Genomic DNA, 27,788 nt, shown 5'->3' on the forward strand with positions numbered 1-27,788 from the left:
TACAAACAATTTAATATATGGTTACCCTGCACTGTGAAAAACTGTGCGTTTGTTTCAAGAAGACTACTGTAGTTCATATCAGGGCTGTCCAACTTGCGGCCCCCCCCCACGTGAATCTGGAGGAGAACAACCCCTTTAACGCTGTGTCTATGAAATCATTAGCAGTGTCACACAACAAAATTCAGGTGTAGAGGCTCTTTAAATCTCTAGCACCTAAAAAAATGTAAAATATTTTCCTGGACTCACCTCTTGTAGGACAGGTATAACAGGAGGGTTCCTCTGCTGAAGGAAGTATAGCACCATAAGAGTATATGCATAAGAGGACAGGCTGCCTCTGGAAGCATCTCCAATGTCACACGTCTGTGAAAGAAACATGCTAAATTACTGTGTGTGTGTGTGGGGGGGGGGAATGATGTTTAGAGTGCTATATTCAACATGGCTTCTTACGAATACAAAATTTAGAGATAAAGGAGCAAATATTTCTGGTAGAGTTCTAACACCATGGGTTGCAGTTTCTTTTGCTTATGTAGCTGTCTCAGTACTTACTTTGGTAAAAACTTTCAAGATGTAGCAAAGGTACATCACCCTTCGGTCAATGGTCGCATACGATGCTAAAAGATGGGTGTTATGAAGGGCCTGCATTAAACAATGATTAAAAAAACATGATAAATATAGGAAGCATATACAGATAAGTTCCTGTGTTCATGGCTGACCTATGCCTCCCATAATGGGGCTTTTTTTCCTTGTGTAAGATTAATTTTCATTACCATCTTCCAATTGCAGATGTTAGCCAAATTACATCTCTCCATGTAACATACACAGATAACATAAACCCTGGCATAACTAACTGAGGAGCATGGGGTGAAAATTCAATAGGCACTTTTTTTCTTGTAAATGTTAATCTAGGGCTTAATAAGCAGAAAAACTGAATTACTGATAAGCAGTGCATACATGTTATACTAAAGGCCCACAGGAACTGAACTCTCATTTGAAGCACAAATGGTTATTCCTGGTGAGGGCAGTGAGGCTGATATTGTGTACTGATGGGTCTGTAAATGGATTTGTCTATGAATACACTGGGGGTTTATTTGGAGGGGTTTTGAACTTGGACTTTTGTCTCCACCCACCCCCCGAGTAAAATGAGCTATGTACAGTCTCTGCACCAGCTGTACTGCTCCATGATCTGGATAGACCACCATACATTATGACTGCTTTAAACACCAAAATTTGAGTAACTGGAGAAAACAAAAATGTCAAGTGAAAGACTCCTTGTATACATTTAATTTATAGTTTTAATTGAAGAAAAAAAGAACATTTAAACAACCTGCCATTTTCAGAGAAACCAACATATATTATAAAAAAAAGTTTAAAGACTGAACTCACCAGTGTGTTGTACAAACTGATATCTCCTTCAAGGCCACTCCTTACATGATAAAATTTTACTATTGGTACTTTGGCTGTAGTTATTGGTAGGATATTTCTTAATCCTAGACAGAAAAAAAGTTCACTGAATTCAGTAAAGCATGGTGGCACAAGCATCAGGATATGGGGATGTTTCTCATACTATGGTGATGGGCCTATTTATCTCATACGAGGGATCATGGATCAGTTTCAATACATCAAAATACAAAAGTTTAAAGAGGTCATGTTGCCTTATGCCGAAAAAAATGCCCTTGAAATGGATCAGTTTCAACAAGACAACGACCCCAAACAACAGTAAAGGAGCAACATCTTGGTTCCAGACCAACAAGAATGACATTATGGAGTGGCCACCACAATCCCTGGAATTAATTCAATAGAAAACCTGTGGGTGACATCCAAAATGCTGTTTCTGAGGCAAAACCAAGAAATGCAGAAACATTGTGGAATGTAACAGGTTCCAGAAGTTGGTTGACGCCATGTAAAATAGATGTGCAGCAATTCTCAGAAACAGTGGTTATACAACTAAATATTAGTTCAGTGATTCAAAGGAAAGAAAAATCTTTTTTTCAGTTTATACAGTGAATGCGTCTGTAAAGAAGAATGCAGACAATGCTGTTTTTTTGGAACAGCCTAATATTCCCTTTTCTTCATTTTCTGTAAAGGAATAGCACAAATTTGAAACATTTTGCTTCATGTTTTGATTTAGAATAGAAATGTGTAGTGTTCCCAATGCATGTGTGCATGGAAATAAAAGCTAGATTATAAACTTTTTCACTTTTTAAACACATTGCTATTATTCTGAACACAACTAAAGTGGCTGCTGCAAGGTATTAATCCTATATTTGGTCAGGGGTGGAAAAACGTACATCGGCCAGTTACAAGGCTTGAGGCAGACATACAAGGAAATCAGCCCACAAGTCCAGAAGCAATGTGATGACTAGATATTGGCTAAACGTTTGATCTTCAAGGATATGTACTACATACTCTTATTATGGGAAGTTGTTGCTCCACAATTCACCCCTGGCCTTGCAGAAACATTCAATATTTTGGACCCACACATGCTAAAAGTAAAGCCCTTCCTGCAGAATAGGGTAATTAAGGTAATGATTATACCTTGATGCTTTCTGAGAAGCCTAGCCAGTTCTTCAATAGTCCTGATGCTATCCAGCTCCTACAACAGAAACATGAAAGCAAACAACTTACTACAAACTGCCAGTTCTAAAGGACACCTCCCTATTATGATAAATGCATGCAAGGTAATACCACCATTGCCTCTTGTGAGGAGGCAAGATGTGTGTTCAACTTAAACCTTCATAAACATTACTAGAATAGGGAAGCCACTCCAGATATCTGGAATGCTTTAGAACAAAGGCGCTTATCCAACTAGTGATTATAAAGAAGTGAATACAGACTCTAGGAAGAAATATTTAGAACAATGAATATGTATTAATTCCCAAATCTTGCCCTAGCTGGCTTTTCAGTTGAGTCCATTTACGCCCAGATTTGGAAATGGATGCCTATTTCCAGTCCTAAATATTCTGGCTTGCCCAGTCTTTAGAGTGAACTATAAATATTTTACGGTGTTATTCTTCAAATATGAATAACTTTGTTATAACATAAAGGAACGTGACCATATGATGGACTACAAATGGGGTCTTGAACCAAATAAAAATGTAAAAAATCATTGCTCTAAAGCATGAAATATGCATCCAAAAACTAGGTGACTGCTAACAGAGGAAGGGATTTATGCTCAAAATACAGGGGCTAAATTAGCAGGAAAAGTAAATTACCTCAGCAGTTTCAAAGCCATCAAAAGTCATGCAGATATCTAGATCACTCTGTTTGAAGCCAAAGCCATTCTTTGAAGAACCAAATAAAGTAAGCCTGGCTCCTGAGTAAGAAATTACACCAAAACAGTGACACAATTAAACACGGACATAAAATGATAGAACCCACATAATTTCCTCTACTGCAGATCAATGGATCATTTTTTTAATCAATATGATGGTGTTAGTTTAAGTTTGTAGGGTGGGTGGGAGCTAATATCTGTTATTGTTATGCATTATTTGAGTGGAATGAAAATAGTAATTCTGATTAATATTTCATTACTGCCTTGGTGAAGTTTTTTCATTGTAATGCTCTATTCCTTAAGTTTTACCAATACTGGATAAATATGCTCCAAGACAGTCACCCACTGCAACCCATCACTGATGAACTATATTCACAAAGTGGAAACAATAAAAGCAAATATTTCATAAATTGCCATTGGTAGAGGTCAGTGTTTGGTAAATGAGTACCTGTGCCTTTAATTTATAAAATTTATAACAGAACATGCTGTTTAAAAATGTTATCATTTGCAGTCTTGGAGTCTGGAAATGCTGCATGACCTTCTTTAACTTGGTAAGAAATTCCTAAAATCAGTGCAGTGTGCCATAAACATATATTGAACCATCTAATAAAGACTACCCTGCCCTACCCTAAACAGGTACAAACCCTACCAAAACACACATTATATCACAGGCTGAATACAGATATTAATCTCTTTTGGGAAATAGATAAATGTAAATTTCCATGTCTTTGAATGAACGGCTCATCAATTACCTGAAAAATCCCTCCTAATAAAATCCTCTAAATCCTGGCGAATGTGTTCACGTGCTTTGTCCTCAAGGGCAGTAGGAGAAAAATCATCTGTTATCAAAAAGACAGAGTTCATGTTGGCATGAAAAAAGGCACTAAAGACAGTTACAAAAATAAAGAGTTATTAATTACAAGACCATTAGTAGTTTTCCCTGTACAGTTCAATTTAGGAAACAAGCATACTTTTAATATAACAGCATGGGAAATATGTAGCAACTTAAAGCAATATTCAAAGCATGCTCAAGCACAAAGCAGTAACACTTGAAAACTAAATGGCAAGTGTCTGTAATTTAACTTTGGTAATACACTCATAAAATTTACTGAAGCAGTCAAAAAAAATAAATAAAAAAAAGAAAACACAAGGCTAGGGCCACAATGGGGCCCAAAATCAGATAGATGAAATAAGATGGTTGATTTCAGCCACACCGCAGGTAGTAGACTCCTCTTTTCCGCATTGGATTGACTTTGGTGGATTTCATCTTAAAATACAGAGACTCTCGGTTTTTCACCAAAACCCGCCAAATCGGTTCATGCCGATTCAATATGAAAACGAGAGGAGGCTACTTCCCTCGGTAGGGCAGATATCAGACAGAATTAGCTGATTTCCGCCCCTGTGTAGCCCTAGCCGTGTGGCCTTAGTTCATTATAAATGAATGTAAGGCATTGTGGAACTAGTTGATGATGATGCACTAAACAACTTATCCATTATTGCTATTTTTAATCTGCCATTTTCCAACCTGCAAATTAATATGCTATGTGGTTGTCCTATGTATACTGCATTACAACTGAACAACCAGACAGAAGTAAATATTCCAAGCCTGAAAGCTACAGAAAAAAAAAAAATCTAAACCTACCCCTTTAAAAATTAATATAAAATAAACATGGTCTTAAAATACTGCTGTTAAAAAACTATGTTCACACAATTTTTTTAGGGTGAACTACGCCTTTAACCAAAAATATTTACCATAACACTGAATACAAACGTTATCCAGTATCTTTCGGAACTTAGATGTAAGAGGAGGCAAAGGATCAAGCTCAATTTTCTTGAAATCTTCTGGACAGTCTTTCTTTAGGTGGCCTTCTCTCTTACACAAATTGCACACAACTGTAGGTAGCTGAAAGGAACAAAAATGAAAGTTGATATAAAAATAATTCTCACTCAGAAACAGCTTGTGTTAATACTGAAGGGTTTACAGGTATTTTATAAAGCTTCTGTAGGTTGCTCGTGCAGCAGCCCTCCTTTAACGGTAAATCCCCTCCTCCCTCCCAAATAGCCAACCTTGTCTTGATCATTTAGAAAGGTTAAATTTAGGACTTTTCCCCCCCCCCACTCAGATTAACCATCACTGTAAGGACTCATGTAAGTACAAAGTATATTGTAGATCTGAGAAATACGGTCATGGGTTGTCAATGCTGTTTATCAAGTATTGAAAACAGCAAATCGATGTTCATACATTTAGCTTTAAACAAAATGTATTCTGCTAATGTAATTAATTTTGTAACAGTGCCACCTGCTGGTCAGTATTATGAGAAATTATACAAACAATTAAACTGTTGTGATGTTGCTCTCTTTAGGAAAGGCATGAGAAATTTTAGAGCACAGGGAACAGCTGGAATATTAATTAAAGGGGTGTGACCCAGGGTCTGGCTTAACCCAGTGCTACTTTTCAATAGTTACGAAGAGACGAGGTGCTCCAGAATAGAATGTAAATGACTCAACAAATAGTGAAAGTGGTACGGGTGGCAGGACACTTGAATAATTAAAGGGGCGTGACCCAGGGTCTGGCTTAACCCAGTGCTATGCCAACCTATTCAGTTTTCAAGTGTCCTGCTAGGAGGTTGGACATCCTTCTGCAAGATGACAGGCCAGCTCAATCTGGCGATGAGGGGTCCCCCAGGAACAGGGTTACCTGTATCCTAAGGGGCTCCTCCTTCGGGAAAACCATACCGGGGTCTCATCCTAGCCTGCGGGCTATAACGACCACCCACACATGTTCCAGCCCCTTATAAGGATGCAGAAGGTTTTTCGCCAGTATGGGATAAATGTGAGTAACCCAGAGTTCTCATTGATTGCCTGCTCTCTCCCTCACGCTGCTGTTGCCTGTACTACTCACCGCTGCCTCTGCTCCTTCCCTCCTCACCTTCTAAGCAGGAGTAGCCTAACTCTCGCAGCCTGCCTCAGTCCCCGGCGCCCCCACTTCCCTCCTGAGCACCCTGGGATTCCGTGGGGAAGCTGGCGTAGCCGTCAGATTGTGTAGATTGAAATCGCTACCTGGACGATCTTCTTCTGAAGTCCAGGACAAGAGATGGGGCAGAGCAGACCTTCAGAGGGCGATCCTAATGCTTCAAGACCTTGGCTGGACCATCAATTGGGACAAGTCTAGTCTACTTCCCAACCATCAGATGACGTTCCTGGGTCTAGAATTCAACACCCTCACACAACAGGTGACCTTCCCACTAGACAAACAGATGAGGATAAAGGATCAGGTCAGCAAACTAGTTCACACCCACCATCCTACCACCCAACTAGCCATGAAAGTCTTGGGGTTGATGGTCTCCTCCATAGAAGCGGTACCCTTCGCACAGATTCACCTACGCCCTCTACAAGTCAACATACTGGCTGCTTGGAAGGGAGTCTCTCTCTCAAAGGATCACACTACTGCAATCAACAAAGTCCCTCCAGTGGTGGATACGTCAAGACAATCTATCAAGGGGCCAATCCTGGGCAACCTTGGATTGGACGGTGATAATGACGGATGCCAGCCTACAGGGCTGGGGGCAACATGGAACTTCGGGCGGTTAGGTTGGCTTTCCATCACTGGACACACCAATTACAGACAAAAGCAGTGAGAGTACAGAGCGACAATTCCACCACAGTTGCCTACATAAACAGGCAGGGAGGAACCCGCAGCAAGGCAGCTCTAGTGGAAGCCCAATTGATATTGAGGTGGGCGGAACTAAATCTGGTGAGGCTATCGGCCATCCATATTCCGGGAGTGGACAACACGGAAGCAGACTTCCTCAGCAGGAATCAACTGGATCCAGGGGAATGGGAACTTCATCCAGAGGTATTCTCACAACTTGTCAGTTATTGGGTACTACCCCAGATCGACCTGATGGCCTCCAGAAACAACCTCAAGGTGAAGAAATTCATTGCACACTCGCGGGATCCCTTAGCAGTAGGGGTGGATGCCATGACGCAGTGTTGGTACTTCGATCTAGCCTACATTTTCCCTCCTCTTCCCAGGTTACCTCGGGTCCTCAAGAAGATAAAACAATCACACACCAATGTGATTGTAATAGCTCCCTATAGGCCCTGGAGGGCGTGGTTCTCCGATCTTCAAGAAATGTCGGCAGCACAACCAATTCGTCTACCAACCAGGACAAAGTTTGCGCAGCTACGGGAACTGGTGTCAAGATGCACAGTTCCCTTTCCTCAAATACAACCTTCCAAGAATCCTATCCTTTGACAAACTAGGACTACAGTTGGGCCTCAAGCGGAGTTCCTTGAAGGTACAGGTATCGGCTCTCTTTCACTCACGACTTGCCCTAGAAGATTCCGTTCATACCTTTCTACAGGGAGTAGCTCACATGGAGTACACATAGCTCACATACAGGGAGTAGCTCACCACCTTTCTGTCCTCTGATTCCGGCATGGGATTTCAACTTAGTCCTGGAGGCTTTACTAGATCCACCTTGTGAGCCGCTAGGGACCATTACCGACAAGTGGCTCACCTGGAAGGTAGTGTTCTTAGTGCCGATTACTTCGGCCAGGAGAGTTTCGGAGCTTAGCGCTTATCCTGCGATCCAGCTTACCTAGTTTTCCATAAGGATAAAGAAGTTCTACGCACAGTCCCATCGTTCCTACCCAAGGTAGTGTCTTCTTTTCACATAAACCAGGAAATTGTGGTACCACCTTTGTGTCCGGAACCCAAGAACCCTAAGGAAAAACTTCTTCGTAGCCTTGATGTAGTCAGAGCCCTTCGTTGGTACTTGGAAAAATCCAAAACCTTTCGATGTTCCCACAGACTGTTTGTTGTTCCAACAGGACCTCAAAGAGGTATGGCAGCATCCAAGATTTCTATTGCACATTGGTTGAAGGAGACCATCCATCAGGCCTATGTTTCCAAGGAAAGAACACCACCAGATTGATTGGGAGCTTCCTGGGCATGGCGCAATTCGGCATCTCTGGATCAGATCTGCAGAGCGGCCATCTGGTTGTCTGTTTACACATTCTCCAAATTCTACAGCAATCAGTGGTACAATAATGTGTCTCTCTCACTCCCACCCTGCTGTTCTTGGGGCTGCTTTGTTAAGTCCCCAGCTGTTCCCTGTGTCCCCCAGAGACGACTGAGAATTTTTGATACTCACCATTAAATCTATTTCTCTGTAGTGGATAGGGGGACACAGGGGTTCCCGCCCCACGGCGAGATGTTGACCATGTTGGTCCATGAGGGAACGCTCCCTGAATTACCAATTCTGCTAGTTACGTTTTTATCGTTTTTGTTCAGCAGTCTCTTTGGTACAAACTAAATAGGTTGGCATAGTTCTGGGTTAAGCCAGACCCTGGGTCACGCCCCATTAATTATTCAAGTGTCTTGACTCCGGAGGGTGGAGCTTAACCCCAGCTGTTCCCTGTGTCCCCCTATCGACTACAGAGAAAAAGAGGAGCATCAAAAATCCTGTTATTCTTTCCCGAATAGAGCAATATCAATATCTTTTAACACATGGTTTGTCACCTGGATAATAGAAAAATGGCCAGCAGGTGACACTGGTGTTAAAATTGTTCTTTATATTAGCAGTACTATGAACTATGGCTAACATGATACAGGTATGGGATCTGTTATCCGGAAACCCATTATTAATAAAGCCCCGAATTATGGAATGGCCGTCTCCCGTAGACTCCATTTTATCCAATTTTAAAAATTATTCCCTTTTTTCTGTTTTATTAAAACAGTACCTTGTACATGATCCAAACTAAGATATAATTAATCCAAATTGGAAGCAAAACAAGCCTGTTGGGTTTAACGTTTACATGATTTTTTAGTGGACTTAAGGTATGAGGATCCAAATTAGACAAAGATCCGTTATCCAGAAAACACCAGGTCCTGAACATTCTGGATAACAGGTCCTATACCTGTACAACACTCTACTACTTATATTAGCACTGTATATATTTTTGTTAGTATCATAGAATGTTAAAAAACACTTTATGTAAATTGTAGAAGTGCTTAGACTAGCACTGATTTTACATGTAATATAGCATTAAAAACGACACCTGTAAAAGCATGACAATATTACTTTAAGAGGAAAAGTTCACAAAGCTACCAGCAAAAATTCATCCCTGCAAAGCATACAAAAAGAGTTTCTGAGGACACTGGGAGCTGTGGAGAAAGGTTAATGGGGTGCAAATCACATTCATGAGTGAGAGAAATATTACAAACTTGCTTACCTTGCCTTTAGTGAAAACCAGTTTGTTGAATTCATAAAGCAAATCATTATCTTCTGCCATTCTGCAGTCTTCATTCTCCATTTGCACAGGTTTTTGCTCTTCTTCAAAGTTCTCTGTTACAGGAAGAGCCAATTCATTGGGTTTCTCAAAGACAACTGCAGAAGGAACAACAACATGATCTGGCCCATCTTTATCATCTTCCTCCGCATCGCTATCAGACAAAAATTCATCCATTGAGCCAGTGTAGGTATGCTCCAAATCCTCATCAGCAGTGAGGCTATCCAGATGGTCCCTGGGATAATCATCATCCTCATGCTCATCATCTTCCTCCTCATCAAAATTATTTGATGCTGTCTGCTTCAGTGTTTGAGTAATTGGATTTTCTTCAAGTTCATCTGTACCTTCTGTGCTCTCTTCATCCACTAAATTTTGGATGTCTCCACTTTCAAACTCAAAGTGCTCAGCCTCTGGTACAGCAGCATTAGTAAATTCTTCTACATCTGACAAACTATCAGTTTCTTCATTAGCTGCCCTAAGTACTTCCCCATTCTCACTATCTTCATCCAAGCCTTGATCAATGATATTATCCAGTTTATTATCTTTTCGGAGAGCATTCATAGGAATATCCTCCTCTTCAGATTCATCATTGAAACTTTCTACCTCCTCACAACTCCCAACAGAACCCTCAGGCTCACATGTAATAAATTCTTCTATAATGCAATCGGGGTCCTCTGAGACAATGTTACTGTGCACTGTGTCATAGACAAGTTTTCTCTTGGTTTGGCTGCTAGCTGTATCAACCTCCTTGCAGCTTGGACTCTGAAGGAACTTCTGGTTATTCTGCGCTGAGGCTCCAGAGCACTCTGTACCAATTACTAATTCTTCTAGTTGCTTATTTAGGCCTGTCATCCTATCTACACCTTTATCTTCATTTAAGGCATTTAGAGAAGACTCATTGGGGTTATCTGAAATTGCACCAGGCTGTGTGGTATGCTTTTTACTTGCTTTTGAAGACCTCTTTTGGGCCATGGCAAAATATTTGTAAGTTGCCCTCAAACAATGGAGGGTGTAGTCATACATTAACTGACTATTCAAGGACCTTGCCACATTCCTCTTTACGGAGTAAGGATCTAGGATTTAAGAGGTGAAATGTTGATTCTCTTGGTGCCATAGATGATAGTTTAATATCAACATTAAAAATAAGTTACCTTCTACAGCAATACGCTTTTTTGGCCAATCTTTAGATTCCCTAGAAATCATCTCTTTGACACGAATACTGATGACTAGTTCTGCCATGTTGAATTCCAGTGAATAGAATCTAAGCATGTCAACCCAAAGATGGCCAGTGGATGCTGTACATTGTTGAGGTTCAGCAAAAACTAAGGGAGCCTGTAAAAGGGTACTTAAATTAGAACACTCAAATCGATATATTAAAAAGAGCAACCAATGTAACAATATTTGCTTATTCTAAAATGGTCAAGGTGGCTTTGTTGTAATGATTGTATAAAAAAATTGCAGGGTACAGGGTTAATTTGTGCAATGGCATATGTGCAGAGATACGAATGCTATTTATTTATGGAGTTTTATAAATGCAAATATTTGCACCTAAGGATAGCTGTGTCTAGTGTAGGCTACATACAGCAGGTGATGGGCTTAGTAAGGGCATGTGGCAGATAGGGTGCTTTGGTTCATAGAGGACATCAATTTTGCTACAGTCACTGTGATTTATGCAATAATTTAGGGGTATAAATGATGTCCACTGTCTGTTTTAAGACTTTAAATAAAAAAAAAACTATCTATTGCCAACTACATAATCTGAGCCATTCTCACCTTGCCTCTGACAAAAGATTCTTCATTGGAATGACTCGCTGTGTCAGTTGCAATATTGCATTCCCACACCATGAAATCCTTTTCAGTGTCAAGGAGACTGTATTTTGCCAGTTGGGAAAGAGAAAATTCTTCAATCTAAGGATATTATGTGTAGAAATGTTACTTTTGCAGACACATTTGCAAAAATAAAATAATACATATTATATTATTGATAAATATTTCTTTATTTAGAAAACAAATATCCTATTAATGCTTGAGAACTGCAGGTAAGTAGGAGACACACAATTATCATCAGCATTTTGGCCATCTCTGCTCAAAAGCAGCACACACCACACAGCTAAATCAAAATCGAATTTTAAAAGCTTATACTCCTGTGATAAGTGCCCTTGTATGTGAGATATGAAAATATGTAGTCAAGAACATTCAAAAAGTTTATTCGAGGGGACAATTAAGCAGAAATAACTTAAAAGAAAAGTAAAAAAAAAATTTAATACACACCCATGCTCCCAAATACACCGGAAGAACTGGTTGCTTTCGTTGTTGCAAGAAGAAAACCACCATGAGAGCAAGAACATAAGGAGGCAACCCCCCTTCTTCTGGTCTGTCGATGCAACAAAGCTGAAAGATAATTTTTTTTTATATGCAAAACAGAATTCTGAAGTGTTGGGGTCAAAAGAGTATGCAAGATCATTTGCTCATTCTAACTTTATTTTTTAAAGCATAAAGTAATAAGAAATGGGAATAAGAGAGGGCTATCATGAAGTGTCAGTTAAACTAAAGCAAACGTAAGTGTGGTTTCAATAAGTTCACAGATCTAATGTAAAATATATGACCTCTTAAATTACAGTAATATGAAAAAGTTTGGGAACCCCTCTTAATTCTTTGGAGTTTTGTTTATCATTGGCTGAGCTTTCAAAGTAGCAACTTCCTTTTAAAATATAACAATCCTTATGGAAACAGTAGTATTTCTGCAGTGACAACGTTTATTGGATTAACAGAAAAATTAGATTAACAAAATTAGACAGGTACATACATTTGGCACCTTAACAGAGATATTACATCAATACTTAGTTGAGCCTCCTTTTGCAAATTTTACAACCTCTAGAAGCCTCCTATAGCCTTAAAAGAGTGTCTGGATTCTGGATATTTTTGACCATTCGTCCATACAAAATCTCTCCAGTTCAGTTAAATTTGATGGCTGCCGAGCATGGACAGCCTTCTTCAAATCATCCCATAGATTTTCCATGATATTCAAGTTGGGGGACTGTGACGGCCATTCCAGAATATTGTACTTCTCCCCTCTGCATAAAATGCCTTTGTAGATTTTGAAGTCTGGGGGTCATTGCCTTGTTGGAATAATCAACCCATGCGTAACTTCAACTTTGTGACTGGTGCTTGAACATTATCCTGACGAATTTGTTGATATTGGGTTGAATTCATTTGACCCTCGACTTTAACAAAGGTCCCAGTCCCTGAACTAGCCACATAGCTCCACAGCATGATGGAACCTCCACCAAATTTGACAGTAGGTAGCAGGTGTTTTTCTTGGAATATGGCGTTCTTCTCCCACCATGCAAAGCGCTTTTTGTTATGACCAAATAACTAAATTTTTGTCTCATCAGTCCAAAGCACTTTGTTCCAAAATGAATGTGGCTTGTCTAAATGAGCTTATGGATAAAACAAGCAACTCTGTTTGTGGAGTGAGTGCAGAAAGGGCTTCTTTCTCATCACCCTGCCATACAGCGAATTGTGCTGAATTGTAGAACGATTTACAGATACAACATCTGCAGCAAGATGTTCTTGGAGGTCTTTGGAGGTGATCTTTGGGTTGTCTGTAACTATTCTCACAATCCTCCGCATATGCTGCTCCTGTATTTTTCTTGGCCTGCCAGACCTGGCAACTGTACCAGCAACTGTTCCTGTGGCCTTCCATTTCCTAATTACATTCCTTACAGTTGAAACTGACAGTTTAAACCTCTGAGATAGCTTTTTGTAGCCTTCCCCTAAACCATGATACTGAACAATCTTTGTTTTCAGATCTTACTCTTCAGAAGAGAGTCAGAACAGAAAAGAACAGAAGCACAACTTGCAATTGGCCACATTAAAAACCTTTTCTCATGATTGGACACACCTGCCTATGAAGTTCAAGGCTAAACGAGCTAATCAAGCCAATTTGGTGCTGCCAGTAATCAGTATTGAGCAGTTACATGCATACAAATTAGCAAAATTACAAGGGAACCCAAATTTTTACACAGTTTTTCACATTTGATTTCATTTCATACAACTGAATACTGCTTTACTAAAAGCTTTGTTCAGAAAACACCCCAGTATTCAGATGTTCCTGGGAACCACGGACATACCACGGTTATCTTTTTTGTTGAGAGTGGAGTACATTACTATGCAGGCTGAGAGGGGTTCCCAAAATTTTTCATATGACTGTATGTGTTGCCATTCTATTTCTGCTTTTGGTCTGACAACCTATGAGTTAATACAGCATTAACATTTCACAACAGAGTACTTGTTACACAGAAGGATCATGGTCTCCATCTACAACATAGTTCAATAGCCTCAACCACCGCATACCCTGTGTCTCACACAGATATTTACCACATTTTCCAGCATATTTTTTTTTAAACTAATATGTGGATTTAGTTGCAATAAAAAGAATAGTATAACATACTAGAGACAGCATGATGGCAGCTTAAATAAGTCTTTAGCTTTCATCAACAAAATCAAACTGCTGTGGATTTACCTTCGCCCAGTATCGAAAAGCAACTACCAAAGACAGAAGTCTTGGTTCCAGTCTTCCCAGAGAAGCCATTAGGTTAGACGTCAAGCAAGCATTTTCATTGCCAGCACTTACTTTACATAGAAGGGAACTAAAACAAATATAAAAGTACAATACTGCATGGTTATGATTTGGTGACTAGAAAACATGAATCACACTAAAAAGTGTACCCATTTCACAAAAAGTTAAACTTATAATAATACACAGATATAGTTGGTTTGTTCCTCTTGCAGGCCTAGTTTCGGACTGCCAATGGCAATCTTAATGGACAAGGTAAGCCAATGTACCACCTAGAGAATTTAATTACTATAGTGCCCGTTTACTAACGTTCATGGTTTTCATTTTATCTTTTGTTTTTTAGAACTAAAGATTTTACTTTTTCTTTGATTACACTGAACCACGAACAATCCACAATTATTTAGCATTAAAACCACAAAACCTCGAATACAAGATCATACAGAAGTCAATAGGAGCTGCAGGTATCACATTTTTATTTTATCTTACAGGTTTTATAGTGTTTTCTGTTAATAACTGTACAAAAAAATTTGAAGAGCTAGAGGTTTTCGTTGTCTAATTCGGATCGTTTACATTTTTTTTTGATGCTTTTTATAGATAATTCAGAAGTGCCCATAATTTACTAATGCAAAGTCTACTTTTAGTGATGTTGTCCCATTATGATTTACATCCATAAAAAGCATTGTTAGCATTCAGGTCCATGGAATATTACTTAAATATTGCTTTATCTATATTGTTATATTTAACATACAACTATTTCTTATGTAACCTTAACATAATAAATATCTGAATGAAAAGCAAGAAACAGGAGGGTAATTTAGACAAGCTGTTTGTTGACAGTGTCTTGAGATCTACAGATCATCAGTTAAAGGTCTACTGTTAGATCTCAACCTTTTTGGCACCCCTGAGATAATTTAATAAATTACATGGCATTCATTTTTTCATGGTTTCAAACCACTGAAAATGTTGAAAATTGGCTTCTTATTTGTTTTTTCCTTGTCCTTTAAGCTTAGGGGAGTTGTAGTTTAACAAAAAACCAAACAAGTTAAAATAAACAAATCTGCAACAGAACAACAGCCTAGTTTTTTAAATTATCCTTGATTAAAACGGGACAGACCTTTGCTTTTCTCTACAAACTATTACAGGAACTCTTGCATGAAAATCGGCCTCGAAGTCTGTGAACAAATCTGAAAAAAAAAGCCTCTTTAGAAAACAAAACGTAAAGACCAGGGGCGTAACTACAGAAGAAGCAGACCCTGCGGGGGCCCAGGAGATATAGGGGCCCCACAAGGCCCTAATTCATGCACAGTTTCAATACATATTGGTAAAACAGGACAACCTCAAGATATTTTGGGGGCCTGAAAATTAACTTGCTGTGGGGCCAAGTAATATCTAGTTAAGCCAATGGTAAAGACTTCATTAATAAAACTGAATCTATTTTCTTTGAACTCTGGTTTTCTTCCTTAAAGCTTAGGATAAAATGCCCTGCATTGTAAAAGAGCCATTATAACTATTGTGGCTTATATTTTCAATCTAGCCTTTTTATTTGTCTTTCAAAGTTATCATCTTACCGCTTTGCTTCAGACTATCTTGAACTTGTAAAAGAACATCTGGTTGATTCATCTGTAACCGAAAACAAACAATGCTTTCAAAACTAAGTGAACCCCACATTTATTTAAAATTAAAATAATATTAAAACTAAAACCTTCGTCAGCTCAATCATCCAGATACCATTTTCAATTGCAAGCTAGACAAAAGCTTAAAAGGAATAATACAGAAAATACAAAACAAATGATGGAGACCAGTTAAAAATATGCATAGAATTTGTCCGTCTACAATATACTGAAAGTTAATATTAAGGAGAAAATCCATTTCAAGGCTAACGGTATTGCATAAATATTTGAACAGTGTCTACAGGCACAGCCTCCATTAGGAAACAACTGTAAAGATTTGTTGGAAGCCTTTCTCCATTATTCCACTCTTCTAAATGTCACTATTCAAATTTAAACAGGTGCTGCTCATTTAAACAATGCACCCGCCCTTTACCAGAATCGAATACAGGTATATACGCCTTCCATGGGCCACTAACAGCATCCTGACAGCCAGTGCCATTGGTAAACCTTAATAAAGTAGCCTCACTCCAACTACACCCCAAATGTATAAATGTGCAAGTGCCTCTACTTGGGTTATGTATTAAGTAAAATAAGGTGGATGTGTTGATGTGTATTAGACAAACATTTTGTACAAATTTCACACCACTAACAAGCAGGAAATGGAAAGTTTATACATTTTGTCATCTACTTACATTTATAGGAAACTGAATGTCTATATTCAGGTCTGAATTCTTAAAACCAAATCGAGTCCAGGATGATCCGTACAGCCTCAGTGAGCAACCTGCGAATAACAAAAAGAAACATTAAAGCACTAGAGAAAGGCCATCTGCAACAAATGCTTAGGTTCTTCAAACAATGCATATGGGAAAATACTGCTTTTATAAATTACTTGAAATCATATATAGTTTTTTTGCACCACTTAAAGGGGATCTATCGCAAAAATGAAAACAATATAAGCTTTATCTCACTGAAATAAGAAACTTTCTACATACAATCAAGTAATAGTACTATTTATGAAATAATCAAGTTACACTTTAGTACCTCACTCTCAGCAACCTGCCACTCTCAATGAACTCTTCATGTATTAGGATCAGGTTTTGATTGACAGTTAGGTCTAATAGGTCGTTTAGAAGGGGGCTCCCTTTCATAGTAGACGTTTTAGAGCCACCTCAAATAACTAACTTCAGCACAAACAAAAGTTAACAAAATAACCGATTCTGGCAAACACCCTCCATGCAGAAAAACAGGATTTCCATCAGAGCAGGTTATTTTAAAAGAGTGAGCCCCCCTTTGAGAAATAACAGCTAAAGTCTGTTCTGCTTTCCCCCGTGTGTGGCAGAACTGAATAACATATAACACCACCATGGTCTTCATTTTATAATGTGTGGGTTTTTTTTGTTTGTTTTTAAAGGGGGTGGGGGTAACTTTGTAAACAATTTCTGTATATCACCACTTCTGGGATCCAGATTATGTCCAACACTTCAACACGAACACCTCACGATGTTAAATCTCTTAAAAGTGACATGGTATAAATATGCAACTGATTTTAGATTCTGTGTATAGGGGTTTTTAACCAAAGTGTTTTTGCATTTGAAGTGATTCTATCTTGTAATGTTTTTTTTACTCATTAGGCTTGTTGTTTTTGCGCTTTCTAGCCTGCAACTGAAAATCCTGTCTATTTGTCAAGGTCAGGCCTGGACTGGCAATCTGTGGGTTCTGAGGGTCTGCTATAAGGTCCCATAGAACCTCAGCATTTAGTGGGCTGATTGGGCCTCTGTGTACCTGAAATGCCAGGGCCTATTTTAATTCTCAGTACGGACCTGGTCAAGGTTACTGAAACTTGAATCTAAAATATAGAATTGTTATGAATATTCTGTTACTCCAGTCAAAAAGGAACAAAAGATTTCATGGTACATAAACACAGACCATTTTATCTTACCCATATTTGGGGACACATGACCACATTCCAATGCTACCCATGAGGGTGCGATAAAACCTCTCATAAATGGTTGAAAACAACCTTCAGGAATGCTCCCTACGAAGACAGCTGTAACTTATGCCTCAGTGTGCATTACTTTAAGTTGTAAATGAAAGACTCACTGCTCCACTGATGCCTGACTGCCCATGATAACCTCAGCGAGCACATGGAAAAATTAAAGACGGTCACCCTTGTCAATGTAGACAGTAATATTGGTGGAACAATTTAATCTACACATAACCAGTTTATTGGTGCTATGAGTGCCCAAAACATAATGCCAGAGTCTGCCCTGTGTTAAGCTGGTGCCCACCACTTTGAGGTGGGTGTATACCGGCAGAACACAAGAACCAGAAGGCAAATTAAGTCACCAGGTGAACCAGAGATTCTGTTGCACATGGTCTTAAAATAGTATTCTGCAAACCATAATTAATTTGCCATTCACTGTACCTGGAAGCTTCTGTTGAATTACATTTTCCATAGCTTGTACAATACCACATCTTTCTGCCAGGTCATTTTCATCTAGACCATGCTCCTGTACAATTTTACATATAGCGGAAGTAATCGCTTCAGCCTGAAGATGATCTGGTGGTGGCAGATTGGTCAGTAGTTCCTCTTCTTTTTTTTCCTTGAAGAAAAATAAGTTTGAATTAGTTCCATGTAACATAAGCTAAACGCTCTGTACTTGACTATTGTATATTTAAAAATGTAAGTGCTTTTAAAAAAAAAATAACTAAACAGTGGAAAACCTGTGATTAAGAATATATCTGCAATCAACAATTCTACATACATAACATAGTTAAAACAGTAACAGTTAAAAAGGCAAAATGTAAAAAGATACAGAAATGACAGCATTTTTACAAGGACTGTGAGTAATAAGAAACTGTGTTTGATTTATAAATAGTTTGTTGGTGTTCTTTCTAAACCTAACATATTCCCCATACTGCAAACAATTGAACAATGCTGAGTGCCTTGAAAATTGCTGGCTCATGCTGGAAATCAGTTGAAATCTGTCACTGACACACAGCAGTTGTGGTGTACAGATTGTTACCATTGTTTGCTCAAGAATCAAAGGCATGCAAGTGATAAGTCAAAATGACTACAAGTAAGAAGACAAACAATTTTGGCCAAGTGTTTGTCTGGCTATATCGGTGAGTTGGGGGGGGGGGGGGGGGAAGTCATCATCCTAAATAAGATGATTAAAATCTGCCTATGTGCCCAGAATAATATTTGCCATACCTGATGCAAAGACTAAAGCTGGCCATAGACGCAAAGATCCGATCGTACGAATCGTGGATTCGTACGATTTTCGGACCATGTGTGGAGAGTCCCGACATTTTTCGTCCGGCGGAGATCGGTCGTTTGGTCGATCGGACAGGTTAGAAAATTTCTGTCGGCTGCCGATAATATCTCTGCGTGTATTGGGGATCGTACGATTTTCAGAGGGAAACTGTCACTAGTGTTGTCATACATAAGTATTGTACGATTGCTGTCAGGGGCAGAACATTGGGTGATCTGTTCTTATTTGATCAGAAAGGTAAAGACTTTGATCTGAATGGTTAGTGGAGGGTCGGGAGATGGGAAAGTCCGATCGTACGTTGATTCGTACGATCGGATCTTTGCGTCTATGGCCAGCTTAAGACAGAAAAAATGTATATGCATTTTAATATTGTTGCCATTCTCTAGTAAAAATTTTGTGTTTGCTTAACATACATAAGCTACAGTCATAGGCCTAATGCAGAACATGAGATGCTGAATAAATAAAACATTGTTCATACAAAATGTGCTGAATGATATCAGTGCAACATAAATTTATACAAATGACTGAATCCTCACCTTCAGATTTCTTTTATGCCTTTTTTCTTTAATATGCTTATGAGCAGATGACACAGACTCAACCAGAGTATCACAGAGCTTACAACAATAAACAGCAGTGGGGTATTTCCGTGGAAGCTAGAAAATTAAGATTAAAAGACAATTATTGTCATGTAAAAGATATATTTTCTTAAAAGATACTGTAATTTTGCAATACAGATATATATATATATATATATATATATATATATATATATATATATATATATGTGGTGTATTTTATTATGTGCCCATGTGGACTTTATTATGTTGGCAAATGTGTGACATCATTCAGACTGAGGATGAATAATCATCGGTCCAGTATCAGGAATGCTTTAGCTACTGGAAAAGCAGATACACCACTAGCCAGACATTGCTTAAATAAACAGCATGGTTTGCCGACTGAGATGCATGCTGATTGATTCCATCCCGACACCCAGAAGGGGTGGTGATAGGGATAAATTGTTGTTGCAGTGTGAGGCTAAATGGATCCATAAACCTAATATGATGGCACCACGTGGACTCAATGAGATGTATTTATTGGCATGTTTCATTTGAACTTTGTATAGCAACTGAGTATATGATCTTTAGATTTGTCAACATTAGAATGAAGGATATAAATGATGGGAAATAGTTAGAACTTATTCAGGTTTCTTCTCAACACATTTTGGAATCTCCTAAACTGGATGGTTTATCTTTTAATTTAGTGTATTGATTATGTTGAGAATAAGCAGATTCTCTACTCTATCTGAATCGTACTTAAATAGTCTGTCTGGGGTAACTTGATTATATCTGAACTGACAAGACAATGAGTTCCTTAAGAATTAAGGGATGATTAAGTAGGTGGCCCAGAATACACTGGCAAGGGATGGATACTTTATGTGCCAATAATTCTTAGACAATAGTAAATATAAATAATTAAGAACTAAAAATAATTGATAATGGATTGAATCCCTTGTCGTAACCATGGGTTGCAATGTTTTTTTGCATATTGGCTCTACCATGATGGTCAGGTAAATTATAGCTATAATTAAGAGCAACTTTCCCTTTAAATTGAAATTAAATAAATAAATACAGTGTTTAAAATTAGAATTTGGTTGACAAAGGAATGGAGTCTGTTTAATCTATTTATAAATTGTCTAGATTTGAACCATCCATTTGATTTGCGGAGACATGTGGAGTTTTCCATATAGATGTAGTTGAGATTGGTTCTATCTATGGTTTCAGAGGATTAATGTTCACTTTTATTGTCTGATGCACTATATTTATTGCACTCTGTCACTTTAGCATACTGAAGTGACAATATTTTGTCACAGTTGATTTTGATCCACACTTGACACACAACATAATCAGTATCATCGCTATGTAAATTTATCCATAGCAACCATGGATTCCATCAAATGGACACATTCATTTTAAATGCACTTGTTGTTCTATGTAAAACATAGAACAACTGAAGAAGTTTATCAGCATGAGGTCCTGCTATCTATGTAACTTTATCCATAGCAACCATGGATTTCATCAAATGGACACATTCATTTTAAATGCACTTGTTGTTCTATGTAAAACATAGAAAACTGAAGAAGTTTATCAGCATGAGGTCGACTAATCGTGCACTTTTTACACCTGATGTATAACTCATTAATGATGCACGTTGTGAAGGGAGGGTCTGATGTGGGTGGGGGGTATTTAGGTTCACTTGGTATTTGAAACATTCACATCCTGATGACGGTCCCTTGAGGTGCCGAAACACGTAGACGTTTATATGATTCATTAAAGGACTTCTAACAACCTTTATGCCGTGAGTGCTTCCTTTTATTTTTGGACATATATATATATATATATCCAATAGTAAAGCTGGAGCACCCACTTTCCAAAATTATCAACTGCCTCGGTGCAGGTTATATATCAATACAAACTTACAAAAAATGAACAGCACTCACAGGACTTTTTTAGTGCACAAAAATGGTGGTTAATTACGACGTTTCGTCTGCTACACTCGAGCTGTCTTCAGGAAGTGAGCTCAATGCATTTTACAATGCAATTGGTTGCAAAATGCATTGAGCTCACTTCCTGAAGATTGTGTGAGTGTAGCTGAAACGTCGTAATAAACCACCAATATTTTTCTTGCACTAAAAAAGTCCTGTGAGTGCAGTTAATTTTTTGTATATTTAATTTATTTATTTATATATTTAATTTAATTTATTTATTTATATTTATATATATATATATATATATATATATATATATATATATATATATATATATATATATATTATATATATATATATATATATATATATATATATATAGAACAAGAAGGATCAGCACTCACTGTATTGATGTGAAGAAAAGTTTTGCGTTTATTGATTTACAACATAATCCAAATATATATATATATATATATATATATATATATATACCGTATATACTCGAGTATAAGCCGAGTTTTTCAGCCCCCAAAATATGCTGAAAAACTCTACCTCGGCTTATACTCGGGTCAAGCGCAAAAACGGTCGCCGGCGTCTAAGAATAGTCGCCGCGTCCAAGAATAGTCTCCAAGAATATTCGCCGGCGTCCAAGAATGGTCGCCGGCATCCAAAAACAAGACGCCGGCACCTCCAATGGGAGCAGAAACCCTAAATTTTTTTATTGAAACTTACCAGAAGCTGCTGCATTTCTCACCCTAGGCTTATACTCGAGTCAATAAGCTTTCCCAGTTTTTGGAGGTAAAATTAGGTACCTCGGCTTATACTCGGGACGGCTTATACTCGAGTATATACGGTACTCTGAAAATAGAGTAGAAACTAGAAAACCACTGGGTGCCCACATACCCTTTTAAGCCTGTAAATGTAGTCTCTCTTTAGACGCTCCTCAGCTTGCTGCAAGCCCAACAACTCCTTCTCAGATAATGCGGATTCAACTAGAACAGGGCTTTCTAGATAATCATCTTCATCTCGTTCAGACTTTCTTCTTCTGTCAGCTCTTTTCTTCTCCTGCTTAAAATTGTCTACAGGAAATGAAAATGCTAAAAACAAAGCTTTTGGACACATAATATAATAAAGAAAAACAAGGTTTTAAAATTATAAGCATGTGCGTTCCTTACCTAAAATAACAGATTCTTCTATTTAGGAAAATGTAACAACTTTGTCTTAATTAAAAACCGGGCAATAACAAACTATGAATGGGCCTCAAGAGGCAAAGCAAACGATCTGCAGGATTTTACCAGTACATTCAGCTTAAAGAGTTGAGGGATATAAGAATTCTGGTCAATTTGTAAAAACAGATCACAGATCAACTTGTCATTATTTGCTAGCAATCAACCTAAATAAGCCTACATATACAAGTTTTCATCTGCTGGTCTTTTGCTTCTTTATATAAGCTATTCATCCAGCTTAGTGAGGGAGGAAAGTCATCCCTTGTTTCACATTGTCTGAGCCTATCTCTGGATAAAAGTTAGTTAACGTAATTGCATGTCTACATTTTCACTTGACTTTATTTAAAGCAATGACACACAAGGGTATTTTAAACATGCATTTTGGGCTGTGGGGGTCAAAGCTAAAATTTTCAACTTTTAAATGAATATGACAACTGACTGCAAATGTGGATGCATGCACTACTGAAGTGGTTGTCACACGTGGCAGATTAAACAAACAGTTCAGTGTAAAAATAAAAATTGGGTAAATAGACAGGCTGTGCAAAATAAAACAGGTTTTGAATATAGTTAGTTAGCCAAATATGCAATATATAAAGACTGGAGTGATTGGATGTCTCACAGAACAGAATACAACTTCCTGCTTTTCAGCTCTCTAGCTATGAGTTAGTCAGCAACTGTTCAGTGAGTTTGCAATTGATCCTTAGCATTCAGCTCAGATTCAAAAGCAACCACTCAAGTCACTGATTGGTTACTGCCTGGTAACCAGGAAACCAAGAGAGCTTCAAAGCAGGAAGTAGTGTTCTGGCTATTAAGTTACACATCCAGTCACTCCAAACTTTATACATTACATTTTGGGCTAAATAACTATATTAAACATTTTTATTTTGCACAGCCTATCTATATAGGCAGTTTTTATTTTTATACTGAACAATTCATTTAAGCATTTTGAACAGCCTTTAAACAACTAATCAGCATTGCCATATGTGACATGCAAAGACTTAAACCAAACAAGTGAAATTAAAGGACTACTAAAATATTCTTAATATAATTGATAGGATCATGTGAATGTTAATAGAAATATTGTGGCAAAAACGTATTTCTCTGCAAAACACCCTCCAGACCAGAGGTATTTACATAGGTTGACAGTCTGCCATGGCTAAAAGGACCTGTGTATGAAGAGCTGGTTGCCTAAAGTTGGCCCATACACGGGCCGAAAAAAGCTACCGACAGACCATGTCGGCAGCTTAGTGGCCCGTGTATGGGGCCCCCCGACGGGCTTCCCCGATTGAGATCTGGCCGAATGTCGGCCAGATCTCCATCGGATGGGACGAAAAATTCCCGTCGGATCGCGGCCGCATCTATTCATTGATGCGGTCCCGCAATCTGACCGCCCATTACTATTCATTAGGATCCAATCGTTGGGCCCTAGGGCCCACGATCGGATCAGCCCGATATTGCCCACCTCAAGGTGGGCATTTCGGGGAGAGATCCGCTCGTTTGGCGAAATCGCCAAACGAGCGGATCTCTCCGTGTATGGCCACCTTAAGTCATGCTAGAGGAGGTACAATCCTTCAATAGACTGGAGCACTGTTTCTACTGTAATCGAGCCTGTGGAAAGGTTGCACCACTCCCAGCCTATTTGACAAAAGGAAGCAATGATGGTCTCCTGCAGCAGACATTACATCTAAATACAAGTACCACTGGACTGGTGCCAGTTTGGGTGGAAAGAAAAGAGTTCTATCAACCCTCCTAGTAAAAATTAAACATTTCTATTGACTTTCAAAAGAACATGTCAGCAATACCACAATAAAAGTAGAAACGGTGCACCATGGAGGGAGAAAAATGCGTAGACTTGAAAGTCGCTTTAAAAATCCATGTTTATTATTCCATTTTCAATCCATTAAAAAAGACAAAACATTGCATATGACGGATATGTTTGACTCCTGTGTGAACTAGTGTGCTTTTGAGAAAGTGGCTGGATAGCCACGAAACGCGTTAAGCTATGGTTCCTTCATTTGCGATGTTTTGTCTTTTTTAATGGAATGAAAATGGAATAATAAACATGGATTTTTAAAGCGACTTTCAAGTCTACACATTTTTCTCCCTCCATCGTGCACTGTTTCCACTTTTAAAGGTTCTGGACTTTTGAGCTGTACCGGGGTAGCTTTTCACGTGTGGCACATGGAGTATGGAGTAGATCGGAGTGCTCCCAGGTAATTAATCTGGTACTAATAGCAATACCACAATACCCAGACTAATCAAAAGCTCAGCCACATTTAAACCATATCAAAACTTCGAGCCTACGTCTGTCCTTTGCAATCCATTAAACGGTTACATAGAATAGAAAATATTTGATAAATACAAGCTGAAGACAAAATAAATTGACTAGACTAGAAAACAGAATTGGAGTAAGATAAGTTGCACGGTGCTTCTATATTCATAAAAATCTGGAGGAACAGAGGTGCAACTGCTTTTTATCAGCAGGGATCTGCAAACTTATGAACCGGTGAGCAACATTCAGAAGTAAAAGGAGTTGGAGAGCAACACTAGCATGAAAAATGTTCTTGGGGTGCCAAATAAGTGCTGTGATTGGCCATTTGGTAACCCCTATGTGGATTGTCAACCTATATTGAGGTTCTGTTTGGCAGTGCACCTTATTTTTATACAACAAAACTAGGGATGCACCGAATCCACTATTTTGGATTTGGCCGAACCCCCGAATCCTTCGCGAAAGATTCGGCCGAATACCGAACCGAATCCTAATTTGCATATGCAAATTAGGAGTGGGAAGGGGAAAACATTTACTTCCTTGTTTTGTTGCAAAAAGTCACGCGATTTCCCTCCCTGCCCCTAATTTGCATATGCAAATTAGGATTCGGTTCGGCCAGGCAGAAGGATTCGGCCGAATCCGAATACTGCTGAAAAAGGCCGAATCCTGGCCGAATCCCGAACCGAATCCTGGATTCGGTGCATCCCTAAACAAAACACACCTCCAAGCCTGGAATTCAAAAATAAGCTGCAGCTTTGAGGCCACTGGGAGCAACATACAAGGGGTTGGAGAGTAACATGTTGCTCATGAGCTACTGGATGGGGATCAATGTTATCAGGAAGCAGTAAACAAACACATGACAAAACTAACGCATAAGGCCAAAGAAGGAAGAGAGCTGGGGTTAAAGATGAAATTTAGCATGTAGTAGTTAAAATACACAATGTATAAATTACCAGCTACTCCAGTGTGTCCATCCATGTAATTTTTATTCGTAATCCCCTTGTAATAATATCTCCTCCCACCTTCTTTGCTTCTTTCCCCTCCATCACGCCTCCTTCCTTGAGCCTCTTCCTGCTCATTAGTGGAATCATTCCTTGTCCGATGAAACGTCTGGAGCTTACGATCTCTCCAGTTATCAGAGTTGCTTCGCGGAACATCCGCAAGCCACCTCTTATGTCCCTCTTTAGGAGTATTGATTGGTCGGCTATTGGGACTGCGGCTGAAATTGTTAAAAGTGCTCTGATGTATTCCATTCCTGGGACTGCTGCTGCAGGTGACTGGAACTGGCCTTTTTTGAGAGTCCATCGGTGTCTTCTTATTACCATGTATTTCACGGTTTACATTTGACTGTTTCACAGGAGTTCTTCTGTACTCTTCTTCATCCATTGTTGCACGGTGTTTGGCTTGTTTGGCAGCATCCCCCATTTTTTTTTTTTCAAACTGCAGACAAAATCATTCCTGTTAACAGAACAGAAAGGTTCAGTAAGTTCCTAACAATTATTTACATCAGGGACTAAATGCAAGCAGTCTTAAAATAATGAAGGCAAACAAGTAATAAAGAGAACATTGACAAAACGATACTTCGAGAACTAAAACTTACAGAATTAGGCTACAAAAAAAGGATAGACCTTATACAAAATGTCCCAGGTTTTTGTACTGCCCTTAACAGTGACAAACTGTGCCTCCAAAAATGCTCCCCGCTTTCTTTTATGCTCCTTCACAGCAATCACTGTGGGCTGCAGTCAGTTACCCCACTTGCCACATACAGTATGTATACAATATAAAACCAATGATACAAAGCTCATTAGCACTTTATCCAGGTGACATGGCTGCATAGAAATCAGTGCACTCTGCAGCACAATAAACATTCAGCTCTGCAGCACCAGGTTCTATGACGTACCTAAACCTGTTTTCTATATTTAGTTTCCAGCACAGCAGTAAATGAGGGTGATGTAACAGGTCATTGGTGTGTGGCTAAACAACAAGCACAAGCGGATCCGCTGTTAGTTTCAGTTTAGTAGGCCTCTCCTCACTTAACCATAAAAAAAAACATTAAAACCTCAGCTTGCTTGAAGCAATCAGGGCAAACAAGTGTTGAGGAAAGAAGTGTGAGTGGTTAAGCTGAAACAGGCCAGTGGGACAGCTCTCAATAGCTGCACTTCTACAGAAAACAGCAACCAACATAACTATTTGTCACTGACCTTTCACAGAAATGAGCTATAATTGAACTCTGCTCCTTGTCCATCCATCACAACAATCAATGTACAACTCCTGCCCGACAGCTAATCGCGATCGCACATTCTCATCTCGCGAGACGGTGACGTCACGCTTACACGTGCATAAGCGCAGTGACGCAGAACGCTTTGGTGAAGTGACACGGAATACGCGAGTGTTACGCACGCAATCAGAAGACTGTAACAATATAAGCTGCTCTGGTTGGCGCTGTGGCAGCCGCTGCAGAAAGTTCCTGCATTTTTGTAAAATAAAAATAAATATAAATGCTTTTTCCTGCCCTCATGTTTATGTTGTCCCTTCTCAGAGCTCGAACTTATTCCTGCCAGGGACTGGAGTAGGAAAGAAATTGACAGTTTTTCCTGATTACAAACAGGACCCGCTGCCATCAGAGCATTATCTTTGTATAAACACATTGTTTTTACAACGCTGCTTAATATGTTGGTGCTCTAAAAATGGTTCAAGATGACTGCTCAATCATCCAAGCGAATGAGCTCGGGAATTCCTCATCACCCTGGACATCTGGGACAAATAGCTGCGTATA

At 38.9% G+C, this 27,788-nt stretch overlaps 1 protein-coding gene across 5 annotated transcripts in view; it reads right to left on the reverse strand.

Moving 5' to 3' along the window:
* The window catches only part of tut7.S (terminal uridylyl transferase 7 S homeolog), a 42,506-nt gene extending 15,126 nt beyond the window's left edge, over positions 1 to 27,380 (reverse strand). For 2 of the 5 annotated variants that reach the window (XM_041580161.1, XM_041580159.1), the window contains exons 1-20: positions 27,214 to 27,379; positions 25,966 to 26,470; positions 22,421 to 22,596; positions 19,569 to 19,685; positions 18,183 to 18,360; positions 16,450 to 16,538; positions 15,716 to 15,767; positions 15,262 to 15,331; positions 14,094 to 14,220; positions 11,840 to 11,959; positions 11,342 to 11,476; positions 10,720 to 10,900; positions 9,512 to 10,641; positions 5,024 to 5,174; positions 4,024 to 4,110; positions 3,213 to 3,313; positions 2,536 to 2,593; positions 1,384 to 1,487; positions 547 to 636; positions 247 to 360 (exon numbers count right to left, since the gene is read on the reverse strand). In XM_041580161.1, coding sequence (XP_041436095.1) covers positions 247 to 360; positions 547 to 636; positions 1,384 to 1,487; positions 2,536 to 2,593; positions 3,213 to 3,313; positions 4,024 to 4,110; positions 5,024 to 5,174; positions 9,512 to 10,641; positions 10,720 to 10,900; positions 11,342 to 11,476; positions 11,840 to 11,959; positions 14,094 to 14,220; positions 15,262 to 15,331; positions 15,716 to 15,767; positions 16,450 to 16,538; positions 18,183 to 18,360; positions 19,569 to 19,685; positions 22,421 to 22,596; positions 25,966 to 26,437 — 3,552 coding nt within the window. In that variant the 5' untranslated portion in view covers positions 26,438 to 26,470; positions 27,214 to 27,379. Of the gene's footprint in view, positions 1 to 246; positions 361 to 546; positions 637 to 1,383; positions 1,488 to 2,535; positions 2,594 to 3,212; positions 3,314 to 4,023; positions 4,111 to 5,023; positions 5,175 to 9,511; positions 10,642 to 10,719; positions 10,901 to 11,341; positions 11,477 to 11,839; positions 11,960 to 14,093; positions 14,221 to 15,261; positions 15,332 to 15,715; positions 15,768 to 16,449; positions 16,539 to 18,182; positions 18,361 to 19,568; positions 19,686 to 22,420; positions 22,597 to 25,965; positions 26,471 to 26,912; positions 27,069 to 27,213 lie in introns of those variants that run through there. The other 3 variants (XM_041580162.1, XM_041580160.1, XM_041580163.1) reach the window with 3 other exon arrangements.
* Between the last annotated feature and the right edge of the window lie 408 nt (positions 27,381 to 27,788).

Source organism: Xenopus laevis, chromosome 1S, assembly GCF_017654675.1.
Source record: "Xenopus laevis strain J_2021 chromosome 1S, Xenopus_laevis_v10.1, whole genome shotgun sequence".
NCBI lineage: Eukaryota > Metazoa > Chordata > Amphibia > Anura > Pipidae > Xenopus > Xenopus laevis.